Here is a 25,543-nt window from a genome sequence, read left to right on the forward strand (position 1 = left end):
TATGTGACTAGTTAAGGAAATATTATCCAAATTTGAGGGCTTTTATATTTTCATGGCTTCAAAAGTTATTAAATGTCCATGATTCTTCGTCGATTCTACAACTTCCAAAAACTACTTGAATATATAAGGTGAAATTACAGTGCTGATTTATCTAATCTTATTAATTTTCCATCATCTTCTAGCCCATGTATACTTGGGAAAAGTATTCTTAACCCAAGGAAAAGGAAAATATTCTTAACCTTTTCTTTTATCACCAAGATTTTCTACTAGAACTTAAAATATGTTTCCTCCTGCTTATACATTTTTAGGTTCTCATATTTTCTGTGGTTCACATTAAATCTCCTGAATATTCTATCAAGCTTACATTTATACATGATAATGATATTGCAATATGTGTGCTTTTAAAAATGGTAAGAGGTAACAGTTTTCTTTTCTCAAACTTAACAATAGAAAAATTGAGGTTCATTGGGCAAATGGATTGTGACATTGGAATATAATGCCCCATGCCTCTTGACTTTCTATTTTGTTAACTTACTACCAGTGATCTTACTTTTCTCTCTAATAACGGTTGCGCTGGCTAACTTCAAAACAGACTTTGTTCTTGAGAAAATCTAATTTTCGAAAGTCCAATATGCCCAGTATTCTCAGTTCCCACAGATTACTTTTCATAGAAAATAGGCTTGAACATTATGGCTCTGTCATTTACCCTTTCTTATCTCCCACCTCCTTATCTGTAAAGTGGAGATCATCATATCTACCATGCCTACCTCATGGGATTATGAGTTCAAGGGGAGATCATCTGTGAAATCATTTTCCAGTTTGCTAAAAGCACCCCAAACACAATGCTGATATCATCCAGGCAGTGGATGAGGAAGTGTGAGTTTATTTGTGATGTTTGCTCAGCATTGGACACTGTCTTTGAAAAGTTAAAAGGTGTCCTGGGGGAGAAGGAGAGATAGAAAACTGTTTCCTTCAATGTTATCATTAAATATTGTGTTTTCAGGTCCCTGGGTGGCTCAGTGGTTTAGCGCCTGCCTTTGGCCCAAGGCGAGATCCTGGAGACCTAGGATCGAATCCCATGTCAGGCTGCAGGCATGGAGCCTGCTTCTCCCTCTGCCTGTGTCTCTGCCTCTCTCTGTGTGTCTTTCATGAATGAATAAATAAATAAAATCTTTAAAAATTAAAAAAAAAATAAATATTGTGTTTTCATTGGAAACCTTTGAACATCTGGGTAAGGAAGAGTAAAATGGTTAATGCACAATGCAGCTTATAGTGGCGAAGTAAAAATACAGTTCATGATTACATGTGGCATCATATAGGAAACTGACCATATAAGGCATAAGTGAAATATAAAATGTTCCTATTGGTATATATAGTATCAGAGTCATTAAGAATAAAGGCTAACATTTTTTAGCACTTTTGATGCAGACACACTGTGCTAAAAATACTTCAACTATATTACTTCATCTCATTTAACAAATAGTACACAGTAGACATTTTACCATCTATTTTTTAGTGGGAGGCAAAAGGTTCATGATACTTAAATAACTTGCTTAGGATCACATAGCTAGAGTTAATTTTCAAACCCAGTTCTTTTTTTTTTTTAAGATTTTATTTATTTATTCATAGAGACACAGCTAGAGAGAGAGAGGCAGAGACACAGGCAGAGGGAGAAGCAGGCTCCATGCAGGGAGCCCAACGTGGGACTCGATCCCGGGTCTCCAGGATCACTCCCTAGGCTGCAGGCGGTGCTAAACCGCTGCGCCATCGGGGCTGCCCTCAAACCCAGTTCTAATACCCAACTCTTGCTCATTCATGTACCATATCTCCGGAAAACAAAAGAAATGATTGTCAGAATTAAGGTGAATAGAATTATAAAGAAAAAAAATTCCCTCTAACAAGAGTTTATTTACTACTGTGTAAGTAATCTCTTTTTAATGACAAAACAAAACAGAACAAAAATAACAACCTGTCTCTCCTGCTGGGAATGATTTGTCCCTGTAGAAAAAGCAAATACCAATGTCACATTCTCTCATAATTAGTTAACTGAGTGAAACCGAAGCTTCAGGGAAACCTGCCACACCAAATCCCAGTGGGAACATTACATTTTAATGTTACAGCTGCAAGCTGGAGTCCTACCCCTTGTCAAAAGATAAGCCTGGCAGTGATTGATTGCCCTGCCCTAGGAGTTTCCTCTGCATTTAGAGCCTATCACCTCATCATTTAAATTGCTCCAGGAGCATAATTCCTGTGCCCAGGCTGCTCTGCTTGAGCTCTCAGATTCTGTTTTGTCATCTTGGCCACCTTATTGTGGGGACCCCTGAGAATGCCCCTGTGCTGCTGCTCCTCCACCAGTGCATTCACAGAGGGTCATCTTCCAACTAACGTCTGCTCACTTACAAAATACAGGACAGTCACTGAATCTCTCACAAGGAAGTGCCAACACTCTGTTTGATTCCCCTAGATGTCTGAAGCAGGCACCCCCTTCCTGTCCTCCCTCCTAGACCGGTTGGCAATAATGGTTCTTGCATTATATGGTGGCTTTTTCGTTGCAATAGTAACACAGTAGACAAGGATGGGAGTAGCAGGCATCTGGAAGTAAAATTTTAAGGACCACAGTCACTAGAGTAAGTCCCCAAAGGGTCCAGTATCAGACTTGGAGGCAGTTTTACTTTGCAGGAGGTTAGACAAGAAAAAAAACAACTCCAAACAACACATTGTTGGGTGGCCTACCACTCTTTAATATATCAATAACTATCTCTTGGCTCAAACATCATAGATGGTTTTTTTCTCCAATGTAAACATATACACATGCAGTTTTACTGACATAGATAATATTCATAAAAATGTACAAAATTTATCAGCTTAGTTTAAATGATAACCAAAAGGAACTATGGCATGCCCAGCCCCCAGCCTAAGATATAAAACATTGGTAGTCATCTAGAAACTTCATATTTCCCTTTCTGTTTACATTCTCTTCCCTCTCCCACTGAGATACCTCTGTTCTGTTTTTTAAATAATTTCCTTGTTTCTTGTGGTCATTTTACTACATATACACATATTCCACATATGAATGTGTGTGTGTATTCCAGATATATGTGTCTTTATATGTATAGAGATTTGCTTATATTGAACTCTCATAAATTGAACCCTGTGGTAAATTCTTCTGTGCTTCTTTTGTTCAGAATGTTTTTGTGACACATCCTTGTTAAGTGCCTTATTGCGTACATTTATTTCATTAATTTTTCATGTTGTATAGTATTCTATTGTATGAATATAAAACAACTTATATATCCAAACTCTGATGAATATTTGCACAGACTGGGTTTTTTGGTTTTGTTTGTTTGCTATTGTAAACAATATCATTATGAACATTCTTTTTCATAACTCCTCTGGCTTCCATATGTATGCATTCTTCTAGGGATTAAGCCTGGGGATGGCATAGTTAGGTGGTAGGTTATATATCTGTGTAAGTTATCACATCATGACAAGTTGTTTTACAAAGTAATCCTAATTTACTCTCACAACTCTAGTCAGAGCTCCCATTGATCCCTATACTTGCCAACACTTGATGTTAACTAATGAAAAAATATTTTACCAATTTGGTGGGAGTGTCAAATGTTATCTTGGGGTTTTAATTTGTGCTAAATGATTACACGTCAGATTAACTATTTTTCATATAAGCCATTTGTGTTTACTTTTCTGTGAAATGTTGCTTTATTTCTTTTGCTCGTTTTTCTCCCACTAGGTTTTCTTTTTCTTAATGATTCATAAACATCTCTACAGATTCTAGGTAAAGGTTTTTTGTTGATAAGCGTGTTGCAATTTTTTTCCAGTTTGTGGTTTATCTTTCCAAACTTTTTTTGAGGAATAGGTATTCTTTAATTTAATGTAAACAAATTACTAATATATTTTTTAAGATTTTATGTATTTATTCATGATAGATACAGAGAAAGAAAGAAAGAAAGAAGCAGAGACACAGGCAGAGGGAGAAGCAGGCTCCATGTAGGGAGCCTGACTTGGGACTTGATCCCGGGTCTCCAGGATCGCGCCCTGGGCTGAAGGCAGAGCTAAACCTCTGAGCCAGCGGGGCCCTATTAATATTTTCTCTATGGTATCTAGCTTTGGTATGTTCTTAAAGAAGTCCTTTCATAGGCTAGAATATCCTAAGGATATTGTCCCGTTATCTCTTCTACTGTTTTCATAGTGTTAAACTGCAATTGTGTCTTCATTATTTTGGAAATGATTTTGTGGTTTGATGAGAGGTAAAGATCCAGTTTTATTTTGATTTTTTTCATATATATAACCAGTCATTATTGTTTATTTCTTTCACTGACTTGAAAAGCCTGTTCTATCTTTCCCTATATGTGGATTTCTAGATCTCTTTTCTATTTTATTGATCTGTATGTCAATTCTTGTACAATGATTTTTTAAATTGCTCTAACTTTGGTATAAATCTTGCTATCTGGGAGAGCACATACTCTAAAATTTGTTCTTCTTCAACAATGTCTGAATTGTATTTGGACCTTTGTTCCTGCCTATGTATTTTAGAATCATTTTATCAAGTTTTGTGTTGTAATTTTCATGGAAATTGCATGAATCTATAAATCAGTATAAAGACAATTGATACTACAACAACACGTCTATCTCAAACAATCTCTTTATATTTAATTTTTTTGTTTTTGTTTTTTTTAGAATGCCTGTCCATAGAATTTCATAATTTTCTTCATGAAGGGTTTGACTGTCAGTTTTAAATAAAGTCCTAGGTACTTTACAGTTTTTGGTGATATTTTAAAAATTGTATTTTAAAAATTGTATTTTCTAAGTGATCATTGTTGGCATAGTAGAATGAAATTCACTTTAGAATCTTGTTTCAAGGTTCTTGCTTCAAAATCTTAAGTCAAGATTCCGGCTAAACTTTTAAATTCATAAACTTTACTTGAAGGGTCTGTTGTGAGGAAGAAATTCTGCAGAGGCATTATCATCTGCAAGTAATGATAATTTTGTTTCGTTCTTTCCAATGATTATACTTTGTTATATATTTTTCTGGTCCTTTCTATGCTGATTAGAACCTTCAGAACAGTACTGAATAGAAGTAGAGATAGTAGATTGAATAGTGGCATCATCGATTTGTTTCTGATCTCAAAGTGACTGCCAACCACAAGTCACCAATAAGTGTGGTGAACAGCACTGGTGATGCTGGTTGTTTTGCAGATAGTATCTTCAGGATTTTCCTTTTCATCCAAATGTGATAAATTCAACAGGTATTAGAATTTTACAGACTACTTTTTTCTTCATCTTTTGAGATAATGATTTTTCTTCTTTGGTGTATGTCATTGTCTAGTAGAAAGCAATACCATATGCATGAGATAAATTCAAATTGGTTATTATATTAATCTCCCTTATATATTGCTGGATTCAGTTCCTATTCTTTTTAGAATTTTTGTGTCCATGGTCATCCATGTGATTGGCCTCTCATTTTCCTTCCTATTTTACAGAGCATGTGTGATAAATCTAGCTTTATAAAAGGAGTTAGATTTTTACTGTTATTTTATTTTATTTTTTTCAAGGAATGTTTCTTTTTAGCTTCATTGGTCCTCTGTATTACATATTTGTTTTCTGTTTCATTGGTTTCTTATCTTTATAGTTTCCTTTATTCTAATCATTTGGCTTGTTTTTATACTTTTTTTCTATTTTTTTATTTTTTTATTAACAATTTTATTTATTAATTCATGAAAGACACACACACACACACACACACAGAGGCAGAGACACAGGCAGAGGGAGAAGCAGGCTCCATGCCGGGAGCCCGATGTGGGACTTGATCCCAGGTCTCCAGGATCACGCCCTGGGCCAAAGGCAGGAGCCAAACCAGTGAGCCACCCGGGGATCCCCCTTTTTTTTCTAACATAGACAATTGAAGTACAAATGTAACCAGAATGCTTTCTCTTCTCTGTATATGTCCTTCTGGAATTCTGTTTAGATGCATGATAGACCTTTTCATCCTATATGTGTCCTACTCTCTTTTGTATTTTATTTCTCCTTGTTTCTCTGGAATGCATCCTGCATTATTTCTTCAAAGTTGTTTTCTTGTGTTTTTACTGATTTGTATTTATCTGTTTTTGATTATTCTTTGAGCCACTCATATCTTTGGGCCTTCATACATGAGAATTCTTTAAGTCCTTGAGAGAGGTTTTCCAATCACCAAAGAAAAATAGCAAACTTAATTAAATTATCTGTTGGTGAGTGTGTGTGTGTATGCTTGTTTGTTTCTTTCTTAAGATACATAGAGAACATAGAGACAATAATTCAGAGTGCCCAGTGTTCTATTGATGGCAATAAATTCACATAAGAGTTGCCTTGTTTTTGGTTTTATGTCCACACAGCATCAAATTTTCTTGTTCAGTCCTTTATAGGTCTTATTTATTATTCATCCTATACTGATTTAGCTCTTCAGGGGCTCAATTTTATGTGGGGGTCTCTTTGGGCAGGTTCCAGGCTTTATCTTCTATATCCCATGCCTCACACAGTCATCAAAGAGAGGCTCAAAATCCTAAAGGTGTGGCAGAAAACTTTAGGGCATCGGGTGGTTTGGGCACCTGTTCATCTGCGAAGGTCAGTGGATTTACTTTGTTTAATGGATTTATATATTCCTGTCTTTCTTCACAGTAGAGAGTGTGTGTGTATGATGAGTTTTTAAAGGTTATTTTTGTTGTAAAATGAAACACCATACATAGCTTGGCATATTATCATGGTAATATCCTCATAACCATCACTCAGACCAAAAACCGAAATTCCTTCCATGTGTCTCCATCCTAATTACATCTCTCCAGGCCTCTAAAAGTAACCACTATCTTGACTTCTGTAGTATTTTTTTTGTATATCTATAAAATCTAATCACTCATTCTAGTCTTATCTTAACTATATTATAGTTTAATCTTGCCCATTTAAAAATATAGTATTGTCATCTAAGTCTCTTTTAAATGTACATTCTCCACATACCCCTTTCTTTTACTTAGAATTTATTTTTGAAATGCTCAGGCCATTTGAACTGCAGACTTTCACACAGGCTGGGTCTTGCTGAGTGTATTCTAACACAAACTCTGATCTCTGGCAAGTATATTGGTGAGAATTTGTTCTTTTATCAGAGACAAATGATGTCTGGATTTCACTGTTTTGTTGATGTCAGACTTATCAATTAGGGTTATAAAATAGTGCTGTTCTAGTTCTACCTTTGGGGTTTTCCCAGTTCTTTCATTTCATAAAGAATCACTTCATCTCCTCTACTGTTTTATTTCTCAGTGAAACAGTGCTGTAAAGGAAAACAATAAATGTTTGAATCTTTCCTTTTATTTATCTGGTTATCAAGATAATTAATTGATTCCTTATCAATGTAAAAAATGACCAATTTTCAAAAATCATTACAAATTCATGTTTTTTTTTTGTAGGCTCCATGCCCAATGCAGAGCTTGAACTCATGGCCCTGAGATCAAGAGTCACATGCTCTACCAACTGAACCAGCTAGGCACCCCATAAATTCACAATTTTAACACATTTCATGGGCTTCAGTGCATTGCAATTATCATTCTTATTGAAGCTTAAATTGTCCTATCTATGGCAAGAAGGAAGTCCCTTCATCTTGACTTCTAAGGTCTAATATGGTCCTAATATTTATAGATAATTTCCTTGATACCCAGCATAGCAAGATGTTTCAAGCTCATCTTTTGTAGTTCTTGCCCTGGACATCATTTCTCTAAAATTTCTTAGATTATTTCAAAGAAGAATAGTATTTCAAGATCACAATTTGGGCACTAGTTACTATTATGTTGTTCATTGTTTCTGGTTGAGCAGAGATAAGACAATTATATTTGCATTATGGATACGTATGTGTGTCTATATCTGTGTATATACATGCCTCATCTTTTATTTTAACTCACACAATTCATTTAGGATTACTGAAAGGATTTAAAACAGATTTCCTTGTATTTTTATTGATTTATGATATGTTGGTATTAAAATCATATAGACATTGTACACTATAATGTCTCTCTTTTAATATTCATTTTTGACTTGGTTGCAAAAGTAACTAATGCTCATCATGAATTAATATGCTGAAGAAAGTCTAGTTATTTTGGTTGTCTGAGCCACTTTTTCCCCCAGATCCCTTAGGTAAAATCCCCTGAAAACAGTATTTTTTGAGTTGTTTCATGAAAAAGCTTATCTGGACCTTTTACCCTAAAAAATTAGTTGTGGTCTGTGGTGCCTAGGTGGCTCAGTCAGTTGAGCATCTGACTCTTGATTTTGACTCAGGTCATGATCTCAGGGTCAAGCTCTATCCTCAGTGGGGAGTCTGCTCTCTGTCTCTCTCTCTCTGACCTTCCCCTAATGTGCTCACACATGCTCTCTCTCTTAAATAAATAAATAAATAAATTTTTGAAAAAAAATAGTTATGGTCTCTACAGACTCATCGTGTCACATGTTCTTTCCTTGATATTTTGAGTATTCCATTTTCTCCTGGAATAAAGTATTGCCTTTAAGGTCTGATGATATTCTTATAAAAGTCATTTCTTGGGATCCCTGGATGGCTCAGCAGTTTAGCGCCTGCCTTTGGCCCAGGGCGTGATCCTGGAGGCCTGGGATGGAGTCTCACATCAGGCTCCCTGCATAGAGCCTGCTTCTCCCTCTGCCTGTGTCTCTGCCTCTCTCTTTCTCTCTCTCTCTCTCTCTCTCTCTGTGTCTCTCATGAATAAACAAATAAAATCTTAAAAAAAAAGTCATTTCTTGGGATGCCTGGGTGGCTCAGCAGTTGACTGCCTTCACGCCAGGGCATGATCCTGGAGTCCCAGGATCGAGTCCCATGTCAGGCTCCATGCATGGAGCCTGTCTCTCCCTCTGCTTGTGTCTCTGCCTCTCTCTCTCTCTCTCTCTGTGTCTCTCATGAATAAATAAAATCTTTCCAAAAAAGTCATTTCTTTTCTTTTCTTTTTTTTGTATAGATACCCAAAGGATATTTCTCTTTAATGTCCAATACCTTTACAAAAATATGCCTTGGTATAGATCACTTTGAGACATTGATGCTCTCAGATACATGATACACTATTTAAATGTATGGTTCATTTTGAATTTCAAAGCAGTGTTCTTGAATTAAGTGTTTATACATGGTCTATTCTCTTGCTTTGGTTTTCTTCTTTAGGAGCTCATTTTGTATGTTTGATCTTCTCTATGTCTCTTTAACACTTGTCATTTCCTATCACATTCTTTTTACCCCTTTCATTATTTTTTGAAAGTTTCTTTGTGCCTTCTACTTTTCTTAAGGCTTTACTGGTTGAATTTATTTGTTCCTGTGTTCCTTCCAGTTTGTCTTCATTGGAAAATGATTTTTTTCTGTTATTTCTAGTTTTTTGTTGAATGACATCACCTCATTTCTGAATTATTCTGATTCAGATGGGCTATTCTTGATGTCATGTATCACTTTACTAACGCCATTAAGCTTACTTGAAATAGTATGCTACTTTTTAAGCAAGTCTTTATGGTACACTTTCATTGCCTCTCAATGTTATTCTGTTCTTTATCCTTTTTTTTAACTAAAATAACTTCATATGAGATTTTACCTTTCTTTGCTATTTTTTCTATGAAATTCATTTTCTTTCTGAATTTTGGAAAGAAATGTAAGTTCAGTTAGCTATTCTCGCTTCAGAGGCCTCTTTCTTCTGTTGGTTTTGTGTCCTATTGAAAATGTGGTAGCTTGCTTTCTCTGACTTCCTGACTTTGATCCATATCCTCACTTTTATCAAGACCTCTTTCTTTGCTCCCATTAGCCATATTCAGCACAATGTGAATTCCACTCAGAAATTCATCCTCAGTTTGGATCCTGTCTTGAAGGGGTATCCTAGGTGGTCAGTTTTGAGAGTTCACAGGAGCTACAATGCTCTAGGTACTTCCGTTTGTAGTGGGGCCCCTTACATGGATTTGGCAAGGGAAAGGGGAAAACTTCTGAGGCTGCTCTCATACTGGAGCCCAATACTTTACCAGGACCACCTGTTGGCTACTTTGTGGCATTCCTGCTGTTAGGTACATCAGCTTCCCCACTGCCTCCCTATGCCCTCCTGTGCAGACACTGGGAGAATGCAGGTCTTTTGGCAGTTAATGGCCTCTCTGCAGCCACTTGTAATCTTGAAGTTTGTAAGGATATCTTGTTACCTTGTTTTTACAATTGATGGTGTATTTTGGTTCTTTTACTGAGTTTCTCTTTCTATGTGTAGATTCAGATGGGCATTAGGGAGGGCACTTGTGATGAGCACTGAGTATTGTATGTAAGTGATAAATCACTAAATTCTGTACCTGCAACTGATATTACACTGTATGTTAACTAACTGGAATTTAAATTAAAACTTGAGGGGGAAAAAAAACAACAAAAAAGAAACATTCAAAAAGTCTGCTGCTACTATTACCACCATCTTCCCATATTTCCTGATTTTTAAAAATCCATCATTTTAGCTTAAATTGTTAGAAATTTAGTGTCTGTGATTCCCCTTATTAGCAAAAAGAGAACCCTATATTCATTTTTATTCAAATTAAAGTTAAACATCTTGAAATTTATATATTTTTAAATTTCTGCTATCTCCTGAAATTGAAGAATTAAAACAAGCATAATAATTTTTGAGAAACTCAGAATGGAAGGGATTAATTAAGGTTTGGGTCCTTGTGTTTCAGCAAAATACTTCCAACTACTCCTTTGGGATTATGTGGGTTAATATACTCTTAGGTGTCCTTAAAATTAAAAAAAAAATGTCCGTGTTATTAAAACTTAATGCCAGGCATTGTCCTAAGGTGTGTTCTGATGAAGCTTAGAGAGGTTAAATACTTTCTTCCAGATCACATCAAACTAGTGTATATTGAACCAACTACTCCGGATATTTTAGACATATTTACTCTACAAAACAATCATAATAATACTACTCTTACCATTTTACACATGAGGAAACTAAGGCACAAACCCTGTAGGTAATTTTTCCAAGGTCCTATGCATAGTTGATAAGTGTTAGAACTTGGATTTATACTCAAGTAATCTAGATCCAGATCCTATTCTCAGTCACTGCCCCACAGAGTCCCTCAATAGCATTGCTAAGAGTCGAACTGATGTGGTAGGAAATCTTGATTCTTTTGGTTGAATGGAGATCTCCTACTTATTGGATGGCAATTCATCATTAAAAATGAGGTTTATTTATTTATTTATTTATTTATTTATTTATTTATTTATTTATTTATTTAATATCAGTGACCAGTACCTCTGACACAGGATAATTCAAAGATGTGTTCTTGATCTACTTCTCCTATCTTCATACTTCCATGATCAGGGAAACAGTTTCTTCAATCAAGGAAGCTAATCAAGGAAACAATTTCCTGTCAATAGCATCCATTTTTCAAAAGGAAGAATTCTCGAAAGGTAGCTATTTCCTTAAGGAGATATCACAACCGGAAGACAATATGATGACCAAAATGGTAGTATATATTAAGAAAATCTGGTATTTTCCCTTTTATTTTCTATAAGCTGCTTATTAGCAAAATGTGATGAGTAAAGTAAACTCAGCTGATGATACAGCTGGAAACCTCACAGCTCTTAATTGCCTCAACTGGGAAGAGTCTTCAGTGTTGGCCATCACAGTATGCCACTCTGCAATGACTTTGGGCTAGCTAATGCAAAGTTGCTGGAGTGTTCTTTTTTGCCCCATATTCTATTTCTGACTATGGAATCCCCCATTGGCTTTTTAATTAGATTCAAACATTTTAGTGCTCACTTTTGAGGCCCCTTCTTACCCTGGTTTAGCTCATATGGCTTTATTGAATTATTTTTACTCCTCTGCTTGTGGGCCTCTCTCCATGTTCATCTCCTTTATATTCACCCAGCCATATGGTTTATATCACCTCCTACCATCTCTCTGGCAGACCACCTTCATTGTCATTCATTCAAATCCCTCCTTGGCACTCATTAATTCCCATGTGTTGGAACCACCTCCATAGATTCGAAGGACAAACAATGATGAATTTTCCTGACAACTCAAATGCCCACAATTTCTCCTTCCCTATTCATTTACTGTTTTTTTGAGTGTATTCCAAAAATGTTTCCCCATGGGTGGTGTTGCCCTTCTTATTTGACTATGAACCCAGTGAATAGAGATGTTGCCCCATTCTATGCTGTGCCCTGGCACAGAATTGATTTTCTCTATACAAATCTCACTGTTAGATTTGCTGCAGTATGTGGTGTTGGCAAACAGAAACTTTCAATACACGTCTTTGAATTCCATTGTAGCCTCATTAACATTGTTCCCTGTTGGAGAAGGTAAGTTAGTCCTGGTTCTTTTCCAATGAAATTCAGTTGGTAATGTGCTGAAAAAAATGGCCTTTTATGGTGGCCTCACTGGGTGCTCCCCAAAGACTATGTGAAAAGGAAAGGAATAAAAATGATGGCATGCTTTTAGTTGGCTAGCCTTCTTTCACATTTTGTAGGAAAACAGACAATCACTGCTGATTAAAAAAATAAAATAAAACAGTACAAGCGAACAAAACAAAACAAAAAACCCTGGGCTTTCCAGAATCAGGTTATATTACTTTCTATGTGTCCTGACCCTGCTCTCCTCTCTCCTCCCCCTATCTTAAATCTCACTATTGATTGTAACCATATAATCCTTTGATCCTGTGGTTTCTTTGGAGTGCTTTGTTGGCGATCATCATCTAATTATCTTTTGAAGCCTTATTAGAGATGAGTGTATGTTGAGGGGGAGGAGTGCTCTTGACTGAGATTCACCTGCAACTTGGCTTGAGTTTATCTGGCCTCAAGAGAATATTCTAAGTATTTAAAACATTGCAAAATAAGAAAGTGACAAGAAAGGGGAGAGGAGGGGAGAACATTAACCCCCTGGTTTGCATGTAAGTAAGTGGATGGGTCAGAAGAGGTCAGCAAATAAGGTTATGTGTCACTGTTCCTCTGGCAACAGATGAAGCTATCACAGATTTTATGCCTGCAAATCAGTTACTTCTCCACCAGGTGAATGTGCGAAAGGACAGGGGAGGTGTATGACCTGGTCCCTTGTAGTCATCGATAAGAGCAGAAATGAAGAATGGAATTGTGCTTACTTTTTAAAGTTTACTGTGTTTACTTAAGCTTTCTAGTGCATGAAATGATAGGAGCTGAGCTATGGTATGAACTCATATCACCAAGGGGCTAGACAGGTATGCTGACAAGTACAGTAGGACCCTTAGATGAAGGTCATCAACACTCCATTTGTCTGTTGTCTACTTGACAAGAGAAACCTCAGTATCCAGTGAATATTTTTTCCCCAGGGAGCTCCACCGAAAGCTGATTTGTTCTTTTGATGCCTTCCTCCTGCAAAGAACTATGTGGGTGTGGGCACTGCTTTCCCTGAATTATGGTCTTGGCCCAAGCGTCTCTTATCATGCTTACCAGTTGCAAAATACTAGAATGCCTCATCACTTTTTCAGTTGGAAGATGAGCCCTGGATATTTTACAGTACATTCCATCCTGGCATGTTCCACTTGGAAGCATTTTTTTTCTGTGTGAATTTTTGTTTGTGCAGGCTGTCTATGCCAGCCTTAGAGCTTGGAAATAGCCATCAGTCCAGCTCGCTTTCAAGCTAATGAAGTCAACGAAATGCTGCCTCATTTCAGCAGCCTTCTGTGTCAGTCCTCATTTTCTGGGTCCACCCTGGGTGCTCTACGTGTCAGGTCATGACTGTCTTAGCTGCACGCGGTATGTCTTCTTCCGGTCACCATGACTGCACGTGGTGCCCATAAGCAGTTCATTACTACTGCATTTCCTTCTCCCAGCACTGCTACATTTCTTTCTGTAGCCTCCCTCTTCAGAGCCGGGGAATTCTAAGGCATGGAGGCATGACAGCTGCACTCCTCGTGGCTGACCAGGGAGATGAAGGGAAGAGAGGACCTCGTTTCACCACCTAATGGCACCCTAGTACTGTCTGATGCTCTGTGCAGCCAAATAATGGAGGAGTGTAGAGCTGTCTTGCAAGTCACTCTTCCACATGCTAGGTTTCCATCCTAGCTTTGCCACATATAAGCCATGTGGCCTCATGCAAAGTGACTTAGCCTCACTAAGCCTCAGTCTGTCATACTTAAATGGGGGTGATGACAGTCACAGTACCTGTCCAGCAGTTGTATCAGAGTATTAACTTAGGTAGTATTTAGCTCTCTGCCTAGCGCATAGTTTGCCTGCAAATACTCACAAAAGGAAGGGACAGAGCAAGAGAGTAGATGTGCCAAAGAGAGCAAGAGAAGCTACCAGAGTCAAAAAACAAAATGGGAGAATCTTTTTCTATAAATAGACCCATCCCATTGTATTTGCCTGGACTTGGGATGTTATTCAGGCATGTTGTATTCTAACTTTCCTGGAACTAAACATCCTTCAGGTTACAGCCCAGTGGGCAGAGAGTGACTCATATTGTGCTGGGCAGTGGCCACTTGAATGTGGATGGTTGTATAGGGCAAGGACAAGACCATTATTTCAGAGTAAGGAGGACTGACCCCAGCCCCGGCTCTGCTTTCTGCTAGGGTGTGGGGTGTAGGGGGTGTGGAATCTAAGGCAGATCATTTCCCCTTAGACCTTAGTCTCTGCAGAGAACAAGCTGACCTGGCACCATCTAAGCCTTTTCCTGTCCTCTAAACTCAAGCCTTGGGATCCCTGGGTGGCTCAGTGGTTAAGCATCTGCCTTTGGCCCAGGGCGTGATCCCGGGGTCCCGGGATCGAGTCCCACATCGGGCTCCCAGCATGGAGCCTGCTTCTCCTTCTGCCTGTGTCTCTGCCTCTCTCTGTGTGTGTCTCTCATGAATAAATAAATACATACATACATACATACATACATACATACATACTCAGGCCTCTGAGCCAGGGAAGACTCCTGAGCAATGAGATACATGAGATGAACCCCAAAATGTCACCTTCAGTTTCGGAAGAGTATTTGGGAGACATCCAAGCTCTGCTTTCTAAGGAGCAGGCATATGGATTCCTGCAGATGAGTGCCAGTCTCTTAATATTTCTGCTGCTGATGACAAAACAGCACTGCTGTTTCCAAACCTCACCAGGTACTCACCTTCTGAAAAGAAAGAAAATCAACTTTGCAAGTGCATAAATGCTTCGGGCAGATTTCACACTGATAGCTTTCTTTAACAAGGTAACAAACTACATTACTATTTAATTATTCAGCTCGCAGCCTCTCTCTTGACAAAACGATGCCCTAGTGCTTATTGGAAAAGGGATTTGTAATCAGCCAGGACCCATTCAATTTTGTGCAGTCTGGTGACATTTCCATCCCATCTTGTGCTTAACCAAGTAAAGGCAATTATTTCAGCCATTGCAAAAACAAAAAACAAAAAACAAAAAACAAAAAACAAAAAACAAAAGAAGTAGTGTTTTATAAGACCACAGAAGACCATGTTGAAACCATATTGTTTGTGTAGCTGCTTGTTCTATTTCTCTGACCATGTGCCTCTTTGGGCCTCATATCTTCCCTAACTCTGTGGGCTCATTCTCAGAAAGCAGGGCTTACCCCAAGATGTTCTTTGGGCATCCGATTGCCCAGCAATTGTTCTCTATAAGCTCCTTTTATATTTGAGGAAGACAGTGATAGTCTTGGTCAAAGTTGTATTCTGAAAAGGGAGTTGGTGAGTGATTTTTCAGTGATGTTAAAAAAAAAAAAGTTTTTGGCCTCACATGACTGTGTCTTGGAAGCTGTTCTCTCCAGATGCCCTCCATACCCCCTTCCTGCCTCTTTTCTCTCTACTCCCATTCTAGACATGCTACTCAGTCAAGTGAACCCATTTATCACTTGTTCCGTCATGCCTCTATGCCAGCTAGTCTTCTTCAGGGAAAACCCTCCACCCTTACTTATTTTTTACTAGGGCAGATCTTCCCTTTTTGCACAATTTCTTATGACTTTCCCAGGAAATCATTCCATATGCCACTCTGTTTCCTTAGCAGTCAGGGGGCTATGAGTAGATATGTAATTATACATGTGTTACTTTATGGATGACTCTCTTTCTTGAGAATACATGAGTTCTTAAGAAGAGCGAAGGTTTAGTTTTTATTTCTCTTCATGGCAACTAGATGGTAAAATCTGCTCTTGAGTAAATATTGAAGATGTGCTCATGCACTGAAGCCTGTTCTATTTTGTATCTTCCTCGGAAGCTTCCGGACTAACCATTTACTTTAGAATTCTTGCTTTTAAGGTGTGATATGGCTTCAGTCAACTTAGCATAATGTCAAAGTGAAAGTTGAAGTTTACTGTTCATTTCTCTGAAATAAAATGCTTAAGTTTTCTGTGCTTTTGGTTCATATCTGTCTTATGCTAATTCAGGGAAGGTTCAAAATTAGCATTTTATTATAACTTGATTAGAGGTACAAATTGTATTTACAAGTATACATGAGAGCAGGTTCTAGAAACTATCTTTTTTTAAAAAAAGTTGGACACTTTTGCTATATGTGCATTTTGCTGCTGGATGTCCCTGAAAGTGACTTTTGCAATGTTAACCCCTCCCTGGTTTTACTTGTGTTCTAGGGAGGAGTGTTTGGGCTCAACCTGTTCTTCCTTTAAGTTCAAAAGGCCTTCATCGTACAGAGTGGTCAGTGTGCTGCTAGACAGTGATAAGCTACTTACTGTGCATTCCGATGACCAGATGACCTATAAACCCGTCATCTTTTTGAGCCCCAGAGCGCATTCATTTGTACTTGGATCCTGGCCTTAAACACCATTTCCCATATGCCGTCTTGATGTTTGGTTAAAACCAATAACCATCCATCACTTTCAGGCCACGTCAGACCTGCTCGCGGCTATCATGGAATGAAATATGAGCGCAGCTATTCCACCTAAGTTCCTTTTAGAGGTCCTGAAGGACACAGCTACAATATATCAGATGAATTCAAGGAGACCTATCACAGGAGAAAGGTGGCCTGATATTGAGAGGCGGGATGAAGCCAAGGCCCTGATGCAATCTCCAAGGGTCCTTGGTGAGAGTCATTAGGAACCAAGTTCAGCCCCAGCACCACTTGTACTTGGCACCTTCCTCCCACCTGTGAGGCAAATGAGGACTTTGCTTATTTGTTCTTCCATTTCTCTTAGCCTCTCAGGATTATAGCTCTATCACCTATAATGCTGGGAAATCAAAAATAAAGTTCATCAACCTGAGTTAAATTCTCTCGGGGTTGTAGAGGCAGAGGACTTTTGGAGGGTGCTAGAATTTTTTTAAATCTCTCACAGCACTAAATTGGTTCTAATATACTAAGAATTTTATTATTTTTTTAAAGATTTATTTTTTATTTATTTATGATAGACACAGGGAGAGAGAGAGAGAGAGAGCGCGTGAGAGAGGCAGAGACACAGGCAGAGGGAGAAGCAGGCTCCATGCCGGGAGCCCGACGCGGGATTCAATCCCGGGACTCCAGGATCACGCCCTGGGCCAAAGGCAGGCGCGAAACCACTGAGCCACCCAGGGATCCCCTACTAAGAATCTTAATATGTACCACTTTATCCAAATGTGAAGGAGAAAGAGTGTTATTGTGGACTCTGGTTATATGGGGTTCACGAATATGAATTGAGTAAGGTGTAACCAGCTTAAAACCCTTTACATATATGAAAAAATCTTCCCTGTTGGTAGAGACTTAACAGTTGTTGAACAAAAATAGTTGATGGGATTCTGTAAAAAAGAATTTATATTTTTCCAGTTTTAAGGGAATGGTTGGATATTACTTTAGAAGGTGATGTTATATGTTTTTAAAACTGTTGGTGACTACATCCAAAGATTAATATATCATCACTAGAGAACATATTAATTTTGAGTTTAATAGATTCTCAGGAAGGCACTTTCAAGAACCTGCCTCATCCCTCCTGTGACTATTGGCACATATTTTACACAGCTGTCTGAAACCGTGACTGGGGAAGACCTGTGAACTTGGCTTCTCTAGCCCAATGCTCAAAGCAAATTAACCCATGAAATTTCTCTTTACACCAGTCCAAACCTTACCAGTGATGTTCTAGGAAATAACTATTGCTTAGCATAGGGCTCTGATTTGACCCATAATATAAATATTCCTGGTTCATTGAGATACTTATGATGTTGTTTCATGGCATCTAATAAACGCTATTAGATGCCTGAGAAGATAAGAACATATTTTTAACTCTAAAATTGACTGCCAGGTGTAGCAGGGGCCAGTAAAGTGGGCTTGCTTCCATTCCTTAAAATGCCTTCCATGATTCAGGGGGGTTGGAAGAAGATTGAATGATAGCTCACTGTATCACCAGACCACAGTATCAACCAAGTGTTTCTTAAGCACTTCATATAGTTCTAGTACTAGAGCTTTTATTGAAAGAGGGAATGTAGATAAAACAAAGAGAAAAAAAAAAAAAACAGTTAAAACATAGCCCCTGTGCTTTTGGCTTAAGTGCAGAGATGGGGCTTACACATGTGAAACAACCAGAGAACAGTTTTGCAACCCCAGGTAAACAAATGGGGTGTTTGGGAGAGACATCTGGTCTCCTCACTGTTTATAGCTAATTCCAGGGGGGAAATAAGAGAAATGGAACCAACCACTTCTGAAGGGAACACGTCCCGTCCTCTGGCAGCAAGGTAGAAGTTTTCTGCCAGGAGGGAACACTGGATAGGGGGCTGTTTGTTTTTTCTCCAAACAGGAAACTCCTTCCATGCCAATAGTAGCTTCAAAAGGATCTCAGCAGCAGATGGAAAGAACCCATATGCATTCATGCATTCAATTAGCAGGGACTAATTCAATTTGAGGATTAACTCTGTCATTAGAGAGAAACAAAACCTATTTAAGTCTCCCATCTATGGTTACACACTCTGAGTGCCATTGGCACAGGTGGTGGGTGAATATTAGACCATTGTAGCATTTAATGGCCTTCAGATGTGCTGATGGAGTAATCCCATTGATGAGGAGATCCTGGAGATGTGTGCTCTGAGCCCTCTGCCCTGTATCTCAGCAATGGAGGAGAAGCCGGTAGGCCAGGTGTGAGGGATATGGGACTAGTTTGGTGAGTGAGTCCTTGCTTGACTGGAGGAGGAAAAAGAGGAGAGATGGTGGGTTTTTTTGTTTTTTGTTTTTTGTTTTTTTTTACATCTGGTTATTAAAGAGAATTTCAGGGTAAAGCTTACCTTAGATAGACTTCTTAATTCAACTCAACAAACACTTGTCTGCAGTGTCTTCTACTTGCCTTTCTTCCTCCTGCTTCAAAAAGCTGATCCTTCAGATAAGCAGCTGGCAGCATTTTGTATTTTTCTGCTGAGATATTCATGACCTAAAACAGATGACGTTGTATGCAAAACACACTACTATAGATGACACAGGTAGCAAAGGCTATGGTTCAAGGTCATTTCCCAATGCTAACCAAAAGTCAGTGTCAGCCCTCTTAATCAAGGCCTGTCACAATGCTAGCGTATGATGTGACCGAATTTTCCAAAAACATTCACAGCATTATCTCCCCATCCCACACATTATTCTTGCCGTATGACTTTGACATTCTTTTCATTGAGATGTGGGGGTCTGTGTCTTCTTAAATATGGGCAGACTTAAGACTGTAGCAGCAGAAGTGACACTACATGATTTCCAAGGCAAGGTGACTTCCATGAGGCTTTCTTGGGATGGTTGCTTTTGAAACCCAGCCACCATTTCAGGGGGAAGCCCAAGCAGCTGGAGTGTCATGCTTGAGGATCTAAAGCAGCTGGAGCCAGCACCCAGTTTACCTGTCATGTGTAACCATCCTGAAAGTGGATCTTTGAGCTCTCAATGGAGCTGCCCTACCTGATGCCAGGTGGAGGGGAGACAAACTTAATGGCTGAATATGGCCCAAGTTGCAGATTTTTAAGCAAAACAAATAATAGTTTTGTTTGAAGCCACTGTGTTTTGGGATGATGCGGCTCTGTGTTACTATATAACAAAGAGCTGATACAGATTTTGCACCATTGTAAGAATAATCTTGAAATTGTTCCAATATATTTAAAAACCCCAGTATTTTAATTATTAACAAATAACTTGGCACATAGCTTATTATCAGTTGTCAAAACCTCCCCTAGACTTATATTAAAATGTAGGAGTCTTTCGAGATACCAAATTCCTCCGTTCTCTCACCTCATCTTGTTGAGTATGACTATGTAAAATAATACTAATTACAGTCATTTTCATGAGCTGCTTCTCATTTATGCCTCATTAGCATAATTCACAGTAGTTATCCATACCATTCATTAAGTGAGTGTTAGTTACCTTTGCTGTATCTGATGATGATACTAGATTCCATTTTGGGGAGCTAAGCCTTCACGGTCTGTTGCTCATGTCCCATGACTGCTTACAAAGTAGAAAAATTGGACAGAATGCTTCTGATAAGGAAAATATGGGAAAAGGTCTGCAGAAATATGTATCTGAAAGAAGTAGGCTCTTGGGCACCTGACAATGCAAGCTATCTGTGACTATGCAATAAGTAACTTTGAATAAAGGGGAAGTAGGAAGATGCCCATCATGATCAGACTAACAGGACTGTGAACACAATATCTGCCCTGCATGCCCTCTCTATTCAGTGGCTCTGTCAGCATAAAAAGAGTTGGATCATAAAGGATAAACTGACTTCATTTTGTATGTGATGCATTCATGAAATTTTTATTAGGGGTTATTTGCTTTAGTTTTTGCCCACCTTGATCCTAGTTCAAGAGGAAATGGCATGGTGGAAGGACTTCTCACATAGGGGTCAGATACAATAACATTAAAGAAACTATAAAAAAAAAAAATAAATAAGAGTCTCTGTCATCTGGGTTGCTAACTACCTGTGTGACCTTCTGTGTGATCTTGCAAAAGTCCAGTTACTTCTCAAGACCATTTTTCTCATCTATGAAATGAGAAGTTTAGGCTAGGGCCCCAAATAGCTCTGGAATATAGAACATGACCACTGCTGAAGGAATGGTTCTCGCATATGCTTCTTGCTTTGTGGATGAAATATTTCGGGGTAAAAAGTATGCAGAACTTGGCAAAGCCAGTGATATATTTATGCCAGGTATATATTTATGCATCAGCTGATTTCTCCCACTACCTCAGGGCTCTACAAGCTACTCTTTGTTCTATGGTGGTTGTTTGTACTTTTAATTTTTTTCTTCCACAATTTTTTAAAAAAGATTTAAGCAGCTGCTGTCATTAGTAGGTGACAAGCAATTTGGAAATAGAATATTAATTTAAGGACTGAGAAGCAGCATGAAAGATTAAACTTTTTAAATAGACATAAGTGTTCAGAGTTGAGACTATATGATGTAGTTATTTCAGCTGATTTATTGAGAACTCAGATATGTGGCTTTGCCAAGTCTTGTAGACTTTATATTAAATATTTTTGATGGCATAGCAAAAACTGCAACCTTAAACTATACCTTTGGAAGTAGTCATATGCCAAACTCTACAGCTGTAATTGGCCTTAATCTAACCTCATTTCATAGGTGAAAAATGGTTCTTTTTCTGTGTAGTGAGGTCAAAAACATTAGTATTCCGTAGTGTTCTATGCAGGAGACCATAATAAATCCTCTGGTCCTTGAGCTTATTTAAAAGGCAGAGTCCCAAAGGAACTGACTTTATCTTCATTATTCTAACAAGAGAACTGAAGTTTAGTAAACTTGTGCAAGGTTATAGCTAGTTCATGGTGCTAACCGGCAGTCTGGTTCTTGACTCAGTTATGATGTATCCCTTCGTAGTTTGGACTTCTTGCCAAAAGCCAGTTCCCTGAGAGGATAGAGTTTGTTTTGTCCAGAAGTATCCCCAAAAGCTCCAACAGGGCCTGGCACAGGAGCAGGAGGCCAGCCAGTGCCCCCAGTGGATTCTTTGGTCCCTATCCTAATTCCAGTGGGTAGCCATTATTCCTTCATGCATGATTCCTGAGGATATCCAGACTGTTGGGAATCGAAGCCAAAGAGAGAGACAAGAAGGAAGATAGTGGGCAGCCTGGGTGGCTCAGCAGTTTAGCACTGCCTTCAGCCCAGGGTATGGTCCTGGAGACCGGGATCGAGACCCGGGATGGGGCTCCCTGCATGGAATGGAGCCTGCTTCTCCCTCTGCCTGTGTCTCTGCCTTTCTCTCTCTCTGTGTGTGTCTCTCATGAATAAATAAATAAAATCTTTAAAAAAAAAAAAAAAAGAGAAGAAGAAGGAAGATAGTGATTCCTTCCTGGCAGTCCTGACTTCTCAGCTCCAGGATATTTACTGGATAGCAGTTTAATGGAAGGCATAGCATTGAAGGAAAAATCAACCATTTCATACGAATTAATGATTCCACTTCTAAGCTCTAAAAATGACCAGCTTCTCAGTTCTCTACTCCCTTAGTTTCCTGCCTAACTACACAAGTTTCTGTGATTTAATTGTCCAGGAAACTTACTATCCATCTACTCATTTACATCCCATCAGCAATTTGACTTCCTTTCTTTGCATTTAGGAGCATGATTTCCCCAGTTGGAAAGAGTTTTGGAAAAGGCGGGAAGGCAAGCTCGGAGCTCAAGAAATAATAAAGAATAATACTATAATCATAACAACTCATTATTTGTTTTTAAAGCTTGATCTTCCAGAAGGTTATTTTCTGGAGTTGAATACTAATAGGTTCAAGCTCCCTTTATGCAGAGGAAATCTTAAACAACAGTGTTCATGGGGAAGGACATTAATCAAGAGAAAGAAGTGAGCCTTGAGCCTAATAATGTTTGCATAATAGCAACCCTTGGGTGTATTGCTTGACTTAAAAATAAATATCCCCGCTTTCCGTCTCCAGTACAATTGGAAATTATCTGTGGTTATGATTCTGTTATATGATCCTCTACCTGTTCATGGAGACTTTAACCCACAAGGCAGCTGGAAACCAACAAACATAGCAGTGCTTGTGAATGTTGGGGTAGACATTTAAAGAGGCTATAATATGGGCAATCTGGAGAAAGTGAGCAGGGAACAGGTCATAACTCTCTTTCCGGGAGGAGAAGGGTGGGATTGAACTGGCATGGTTGACATTTATATGCTTCCCTGCTTTACTTTTGCCTCTGCAGTGGTTTCTCACCACCTGCAGGATAAACTCCAAGTGCCTTATCTAGACGGAAGAGGTGCTCACTGGGTGGGGGATTCCTCTGACTCTGCAGCACCTTACCTGAGACCACTCTCCACCTCAGGGAGGATAATATACAGCTCTTTGCGGGTTCCCTTAGATAATACAACTTAATTTGCATGTCTTTGTTCAGATCCTCCCTTTGTTTTGCCAGGATGTTCCAAATCTTCTTTGCTAATTAATCCCATTTACCATGGAAAAGTTGGCTTAGGCTTCATCCAAGAAATCTTTGAACTCCACAGCTAATCAATAAGCTTTCCCCTGACTCCTAATATTTTTCGTTCTTTCTGTTCTTTCTCTCATCCTTTCCTTCCCTTCCTTTTCCTTTTCTCTCTTCCCTTCCTGGTGCTCCTTCAATAGACTGTCTTTACTGTCTTGATTTGTTGCTTATATGCACCGAATTTTATTACACAAAGGCTTTAAATTAATGAATTCATTTTTCTTCTTTTCTCCCCCTTTTCTCTTGACTTCTGGAAAATGTTTCAATATAATCTTGAAAAATGGGCACTCTACTGTTTCAAAATTATAAAGCTTTCATTGTTGGTTTTGTTCTTGCTATAGAGAGATGAACAGGACAGCTATTAATTTTATTTTAAAAATTAAGAAAGTTGGTTCATAAACATTGACTTGTTAAACTTACATGTCTGCTAAGTTAGAGATTAGAATTAGACTCCAATCCAGTGCCTTTTTTGGATTTATTTATTTATTTATTTATTTATTTATTTATGGAGAGAGAGAAAGCATGTGCATGCAAGTAAGGGGCCCGGTTGTCACCATAATGCAAGTCCCTGTGTCCAACCCCGGCCTCTGTGCAGTGCCCTCTGGGAGTCCCCCCTGTAAAGCTCCACAAGGCTCTGGGAGGCCTGAAGAAAAGAAAAGTAAATAGTCTTTATAGGCTATCAAGTTTATACTGTTGTGAAAAGGCACCGCAGTGGTGCTCCTGGGTGGCTCAGTCAGTTACGTGTCCGACTCCTGATTTGGCTTAGGTCATGATCCCAGGGTGATGAGATCAGCCCCACGTTGGGCTCTGCACTCATTGGGGACTCTTGAGATTCTCTCTCTCCCTCTCCCTCTCCCTCCGCCCCTCCTGCAGATGCTCTCTGTCTCTAAAATAAATAAGTCTTAAAAAAGTAAAAATAAAAAATAAAATGATGCTTTGAAAAATAAAATTCAAGTTACTTTCTTCTAAAATTTTGTGTTGTTCAAGCCTTAAGATCATCTATGTTTTCAGTAGTTCTAGAATCTAAATACTTTTTTCTGAAGGGACCATTTCTATTCCAATGCACATGTTCCCTTCAGGAGACATCACTGTCATTAGATGCTTCCAAATCCTGCCCTCTCTCACCAGCTCCCCCTTCTATCTTCTCCTCTACCTCCCAAGTGACTTGTATGTCCACTTTGATTCTTTGCCCCTGGAGCTACATATCTTTACAATTAGTTTAGGCTTCCTAAGACTTTTAGAGTTCTTTTCACAAGAGTCATCAGGATAGATGCTGACCACATGGTTATTTTCCGTAGAACATAATGAAGCATACATGTTCCCTCCTCACTACCTCCAGTCCTCTTCATTTCCATAACAGTAGAAGTTTGTTTCTCACTATAGAGCAAAATTACTAGTGATTTATAGGACCCCAAGAGGACAAAGCGAAAGGAATTGGAAAGAAGGGAGCAGAAACGATCATGATTAGGCACCCAACCCGCCTCAGTAGATGAGTTGAGAAATCCCTGTGATTTCATCCATCATTTCAGTCACTCTGTAAGATTTAGACTTGCTGGTTGATAGATGTAGAAATCGGGCTCAGAGGGCTTCCATGATTTGCCCGCAGCTTGTGTTGGAGCTAAGATTTGAATCTAACCTCTGTAGCTCCAAGTTTTATGAGGAGTGTTCGGGTAGATTCTAGAATGATAGAATGGGTACCTGGGTAGCAAAAGGATGAAGTGAAGGCGTTAGCCTGTTGCGAGATTCAACCTTTGACATGTTTCTCCTTCCCTGATTCCTGCTCCAAATGTAGACTATTTCTGCAAAATATGGATCCAGCCCTTTGTGTATTTTAATGAGAGGGTCTTCTACTAATGGGACATCTCTCTTTTGTCTTCCACAGCAATTTTGCAGGCAGTAATAGCTGGTGATCTTATGAAGGTAAGATATCTTCCTACCCAAACTTTTGGTGATTCTTTAAGAACTTTAACATCGTTTCTCACCAAATTTTCATGATCTCTCATATGTCATTTATCATCCCCCTGCCTGTGCTAGCTGACTTGAAAGGGGAAGGATGCTCTTTTGAGAACTGGGCAGAGAGGGCCAGAGAAGTCTTCACAGCATCTCTACATTTCCTAACAGTGAAGAATGTATGCAGGGGTACCATGCTGGTTGCCTCAACTAGTTAACATGGATCA

General features: G+C 38.7%; 1 protein-coding gene across 1 annotated transcript in view; it reads left to right on the forward strand.

Annotated features, from left to right (window-relative positions):
* DGKI (diacylglycerol kinase iota) overlaps positions 1-25,543 on the forward strand; it is a 428,692-nt gene that overhangs the window by 373,161 nt on the left and 29,988 nt on the right. Inside the window, 1 exon segment of the mRNA XM_038559441.1 lies at positions 25,249-25,286. Coding sequence (XP_038415369.1) covers positions 25,249-25,286 — 38 coding nt within the window.

Source organism: Canis lupus, chromosome 16, assembly GCF_011100685.1.
Source record: "Canis lupus familiaris isolate Mischka breed German Shepherd chromosome 16, alternate assembly UU_Cfam_GSD_1.0, whole genome shotgun sequence".
Lineage (NCBI taxonomy): Eukaryota > Metazoa > Chordata > Mammalia > Carnivora > Canidae > Canis > Canis lupus.